Genomic DNA, 6,443 nt, shown 5'->3' on the forward strand with positions numbered 1-6,443 from the left:
AAACTGCCTCTGAAAAAAAATCAATTGGTTTGTGGTCAAATCAAAGCGCTTTTTTGCAATTTGGCGGGGTTTTAACTAAATGTCATGTAGGTACGTACATGCGCGCCGTATAGACACATGCAGTACTAGTGCGATATTTGAATGCTATCGAAAATATTAGAGGTAAACGACAAAAAAAAAAGTAGACGACACCATAGAATCATGACGTGCATCCGATAGATCGTTCCTCTCCTCTCGCCCCTAGCTCGTGCATTCCAATTCAAGAACACGTACATCCACAGTTTTGAATCAACAAAAATTTGCACATATGCCACCTCTTCCTGCACACACGACTTCACATGCAGTGATTAGATCTGCTGCATCGAGAGCTAGATTTTAATCATGTGAGATATACAATTGCGCAGGGTATCAAAAATAAGGCGGACCGGCATTAGACGAGTGGGGTCTTGTAGACTAAGGCGCCAATATCATCGTGATATGTAATTCTCCCCTTTCTGCTTCTCTGCATCATATGTAGCTAGTAGGGCTGTCCTCAAGAGAAAATTGAGTAAGAGAATGGTAGGACCACTCTCAAATTTATGAATTATTATAGATCGGGAATGACCGCATGTTATCTCATGAACACAATGTTCCTAAAAGTGTGGGAGAAAACGCATCCGTTGCCAGCCGGTCTTATTATTTGAGTCAGGAAGTGTAGCCCTCTCGAGTGATGGATCATGCTTAACATCTCTTGAGATTGTGATCCATGTTAACATTCTGAGAAAGCCATTGTGAGACTAATCTAGCTTTTAACCGACCGAATGATTCATGTTTCTGCACCCATCTCATGTTCCCCACAGCTAGGCCATAGTGCAAATGGTTCGCCCTAAAGAGCCTCAATCAATCGACGGATCTTGAACAGTGCCATAGTTCTCAATTCGAACTCATGCACGCAAAACTTACTCTATAGATTCAGAACCTGGTTTGTGTGCCTCGTAATATCAATTGTTTGGCCCGAGCTCGTGGTGCGCACAAGTGGTTTGTTGTCCGTTGCAGGTGCGCACAAAAACTTCTCAAGATCACGTCGGAGCCGACTCCAAGCCAACTGACATGGAAATACCGCCCCAGATTCAGAACCATGTAATTCTAACCCCCTCCCGCACGACAAAAACAAAATACTAATGTCAAAACTAATCATCAAATCGTCTTTTCGACTGTCATGGCCGGTTACCCTGATTGGCGGCTTCTAGAATGGCTGTGAGGCGGTTGTTCTGTAAAATAGAGGGTTGATGCATACCTGAACAGGCCAGCTATTACTATTACTCTTGACTTCCCCACTTCGAGGCTCAACTGGGTCCGGGGTGACTCCATGTTGAATGTATGCGGTATGCGAACTTGTACCTATCTGTACCTGATCAAATGCATACCTTAGTTATTGAATTAATTAATTTCCGAAACAGATTGTCAACTGGACCGGCTTGTGTATTCAGTCATGTATGTATGTAGTCGCTAGATTAAAGATTAAAGCAGCTCATGTAAATTCAACGTCTTCCTGTTGCTTTCCCGGAATTCGCCGGTGTGTTATGCTGTTGTTTCATCTCGACTTGAAAATTTGAACCAGGCCTAAGAAGTATCTGATTGGTTCAGCCCCAGGCTTGAAGAGCTAGCGCCCGAGACTGCATTTTCCTAGACGAGACGGGCGTTCTCCATCCTCCTCCCCCTTCGACTCAGCCTCTTTTGCCAACATGACATGCCTCTCGGCCTCCGTCCGTCAACGAGAAGGGGCTTTTGAGTTCGAGAGGTAAACGATCAACAATGTGTATGTGTTCCGGCTGTGTTATCTATCCGTCAATATTTACATATATTGACAATTGGATTGCGGTTACATAGTTGTCTGCAGATAAGGCTAATTCCATAAGTTTACCGCTGCGCTGCTCTATTCTAGAATACTGTAGCTCTAGAGGCGCAAGGTGTTCCCACCTACTTTTGATCGCCTTTTGGACCAGTAAGGTACGGCAGTTGTAAGTGCTGTGATACGTAGGTATTTACAGTAGGATTCCCGACTTTGGTAATGAGGGGCTAGGTATCGTGAGCAGGCTTATTAAGTCGACCATGTCGACCAAGATTGTAATTGAAGGGACTAACAGCCAATCACAGTAGAAGAAATTGTAAGTTTGTTGATGAGTTGAGAAAAGTGATAGATATTAGAGTGGGTGCTACCGCACGAGTGGGCATTGCTTTGGCAGATGTAGTACACATTGTGGTGTCACAGTTACACGAAATTCCGGGACGCCCAAGGGCGAAGAAAGCCGAGACAGGGGTGCCGAGTCTGTCTGTTGGCGAAAGGCTGATCATGAGGCTCTGCAGATGAAGTATGGCGGACAGTAAACAGTTTAGAGTACAGAAGTATGTACCTACATACATGTGCTTTAGACGTAGCCGCCGGATCCCTCGTGTTACAGAAGGATGTAGGTACACCTAGCGGTGCTAGCTGCGTCCTATGATATTATCGATTTTCGGCCCGATGTGTTACAGTGGGGAAAAGGAAGATGTAGAAACACCACGCAGATGAAACAAACAGCTAACCAAATATTACTATCCTACTCCATTGTTCACTACTGTAATTCATCTATAGAACGTGACTGAATAGGTTAGTGAGATTCCTACTTACTTACATACATGTACTGACATGTACTCGGGTATGTATTCAAGTACGTACCTCTTGCCGCGCCGCTGTTGCCTAGTCACAGAGTGGTGTGTGCCTGGAGGGGTGGTGGTGTGTGCCTGAATTGTGTGGTGTGTGCCTGAGCCTGAGTACTCAAGGTGCTCTCTACTCTATGCACTATTCGAAAGGAGAAACTTCTTCGGCTCTCACCTGTTCACAACTCGCAGCAGCCACCCGGAATGGATAGGTTTCGCCCGTAACGGGAGACCTATGACTGGCTTTTCGATACTACATGTCTGCAGTTACCAGGATGCAAGAGAAGCTCCAGATATCGGGGATCTTCCATAGCTTGATGCTACATCTATGCTGAGCCAATCTCCAACGGCTCAGATATGTCGGTGCCATGAACGGAAAGACATCCATCTTTGAAAAAATATTCAATCTGTTGATAATATGTATGTATGCACCATACGTACATGCTGCATACTCTTCTCCAGAGAGTTTGGTTCGTGCGCATCGTTTCCGACCTGCAGATATGTGAGAGAATGGTGCGAAATACTCTTTGCGCACCGATGCAGCATCTTAGCCAACCACAATTCCCGGCTTCACACCCTTGCGACTGTGGGCAGAAAAAAATATAGCTAAGAAACGGCGACAGACGTAACATTCAATAAAAAAGTAAGGAAAGAATTTGAGGCTCTTCAGAATCACCCTCCCCCCGCTTAGTTTGGGGCAGTGTTCGACAACTATGCGAACCAGAGCGCGCGCCCAACTTCGCGTCAATCAAGGAAGGCATCATAATGCAAGTGGTTTGAGCCAAAGAAGGTACAAAGCTGCCTTGTCTCCCCCTCTCGACCAACCATCTACACAGCCCAAAATATATTCTCTATATTCTGCACCTAGCTAAGTTCTATTCCTTTATAGAACATTATTGAATTGTCAAGTTCAGCTTAGTTTACATAACAAGCTCCCGCACCGCCTCTATATTTCGAAGATAAACCTACTCGGAAACAATCCTTGTGGAGTATACAGTGTATCAACATCATACGCACATATATCAAGACTCAGGGAATTCGGTTAGTCAATTTCCACCATCTTGTTTATCTAGTTATTTCCATACGTCCAATGGCAATTCTGACACCTCTACCATCATCTAGGTTCATTCATCAACCATAGACAAAGATATCACTACCCTAAAAAGATTTAAAAGGTTTGTAAATATGTCATGTTGGTTCCAGGACTTCTTCCTGAACAAGTTTTGCCCGTCTCGTCTTTCTCCTCAATCTCCACGAGCAATGCTCTGCATATTCCTGTTGCACCAAGGCGGATTCCATCGGGCTGGGTTTCTACCCTGCAACTACAGAAGAAGCGCAAGTTCTCTTGTAGGGCGACAAGTTCGATATCAAAGACCTCTTAAGAGAACCTATGTCTGACATTCTTGCGCTATAGTATTAAGTTCGGAGCACCTCCGTCAATAATGGGAGATACTCTTGGCCAGACTTCCATGGAAAGCCTACTCCACTCAACTGAAAGCGATCATGATATTTATCAGCCTGGTCAAATACTTCTAAATAGGACTTACCAGCCTGTTCATATCAGTGAGGATAAATTTGGTTCTTGGGATTTCAACCATCCGGTCTCTTCAGGACTTGAGGAGAGAGTCCAAAAGTTAGCCGAATTAAGGCTCCCTGAGGATACATCCACAGATATAACCACACCAATTACGCGGTTCATGACCGACAACAACTCTTCCAGGCCCTTAGTGGGGATCAATAGTACCACTGGATACGTTACCCCCCATAACACACACCTTTCCATCGCGACAAGCTGGGGGCAGGGATCACACTACGACGACTACACTTCGTCGGCAGTCAGCTCTGTATATGAATATCCATTTTCCCCTGGTAGGACAGCCAGCACTGGATCCCCGGATGAACAACACTTTCAAGAAGTCAACTACGACGACCAATCTAGCTATCAACGCAGGGATTCCGGAGGCCACTCTCAAAGATCATCTATCGATGGTATCGGGTGTCTTTCACCTTCTTCGCCAGGGATCAATACCAACGATCTCTGGAGAAGGCACTCTGATTACTCAGTCGAATCCAATACGGATATCAACAATTCTTCTCCGCTTGACCACCGTCTCAGCCAGGATTCTTCCTTTGTCAGCTTGAAGAATATACAGATAAGCCCGGCAGAAGACGAAAATGATGATAGAGAAGACTTGACCCGGAGACCACACAGCAATAGCATACCAGGAATATATGTCAACGGACACGAGCATAGTGATCATGAACATGATCATGGAAGTGCTAGCCCCTGGGATGCTACTATAGATCAGTATTACCTTCCTGATGCAATGGATATGTCCTGTTCTTCACCAACTTCTAAAGTCTCGCCTCAGGCCTCTTCTCCACCTACGGTAGCAGTACTAGAAGCGAGGCGGGAGCGCCGTCGATCGAGAAGTGGTTCTACAAATCCACAGCTCTCGAATAAGGCTCGGGCAGAGTTGATGAAGCCTCATCCTGACGCAACCACTAACGCAAATGGAAAGAATCACAAAGGAAGAGGTGCAGGCAAGAAGACTAAGGAGCGACAGCAGTGCCCAGAGCATCCCAACAAGATATTTAGGCACAACTCTGACTTTCGGTAATTAAACCTTAGTATCTTTCCCATTTGATACACCCGCTGACGATGATATATAGTAAACACATGCAGACCAAGCACACCAGACCCTTCCTCTGTACATTCCACTTTGCAAACTGCGAGCAAACATTCGGGTCAAAGAATGAGTGGAAACGCCACGTCTTCTCACAGCACCTACAGCTTCACTACTGGCGCTGCGACTATGCCAATTGTGCAGATCGTAAGGCGTACTTCAATAGAAAAGACCTATTTGGACAACACCTGAAACGCATGCACGGGCCCAAGGTCACCAACAACACTAAGAACGCATCCGAGATGAAAAATTGGCTCGGACATGAGATTCCTCAGATTCAGGACCGCTGCCGCAAGGAACGTCGTGCTCCTCCCGAGAGGAGCATATGCGGATACTGTCACAAGGAATTCTCAGGACCCGGTAGCTGGGATACAAGAATGGAACACGTGGGGAAGCATTACGAGAAGAATAACTACAAGGACATCGATACTAAGACATGGGTGATGGACGAGGACCTCATCCATTGGGCCCTTGAAGAGCGAATTGTTGAGAAGACCGGGGAAGGGGGTTATAAGCTTCTATGTCATGGGAAAGATTCGATTGAGGGGGAAGAGAGGAGGAGAAGTAGTCAATATGGACCATCCACTATCGATCTTAGTAATGAGGATTACGACGAAGATGCAGAGGGTGAGTATGAGGATTAGAGTCAGGTTTATTCATGAAAAATCACATTTGAGGCGCTGGGTTTTTTTTCTTGGTTTTCTGCTTTTTTTCTATTTCTTTCTTTACCTTTTTTTTTGTGTTTTGATCATAAATTTCAGCATAGCGGACTTTGGGTGGGAAATGATTTTTGTTTTGTTTTCTTTATTTTGTTTATTGACTTCCCCGAACACTTGTTGGTACGTGTTATATGCTGAAAATGGTCAGGAAGAAAAAAAAAAAAAAAGAAGGTAAGGCTATTTGAGGGGATTGGAGTGAATTTATATGGAATGGCGTCTTTTTATTTTCATTTCATTTTTTACATATTGTTCATTTTTTATTATTTTTTTCTTTTTATCTTCACATTTCCTTTCATACGATATCACGACAGAAGAGATAGAGTTCACGATGGTTTCATTGGCTATAGGAGGCGAATGT

At 44.7% G+C, this 6,443-nt stretch overlaps 1 protein-coding gene across 1 annotated transcript; it reads left to right on the forward strand.

Annotated features, from left to right (window-relative positions):
• Nucleotides 1-4,121: 4,121 nt before the first annotated feature.
• H6S33_001990 (uncharacterized protein) lies at nt 4,122-6,010 on the forward strand (the record flags this gene model as incomplete). Its single annotated transcript, XM_044833795.1, has 2 exons — nt 4,122-5,296; nt 5,353-6,010. The coding sequence occupies 2 exons, from the start codon at nt 4,122-4,124 to the stop codon at nt 6,008-6,010; spliced, it is 1,833 nt and encodes a 610-aa protein (XP_044693133.1).
• Between the last annotated feature and the right edge of the window lie 433 nt (nt 6,011-6,443).

Source organism: Morchella sextelata, assembly GCF_020137385.1.
Source record: "Morchella sextelata strain SCLS chromosome Unknown scls_12, whole genome shotgun sequence".
Taxonomy (NCBI): domain Eukaryota; kingdom Fungi; phylum Ascomycota; class Pezizomycetes; order Pezizales; family Morchellaceae; genus Morchella; species Morchella sextelata.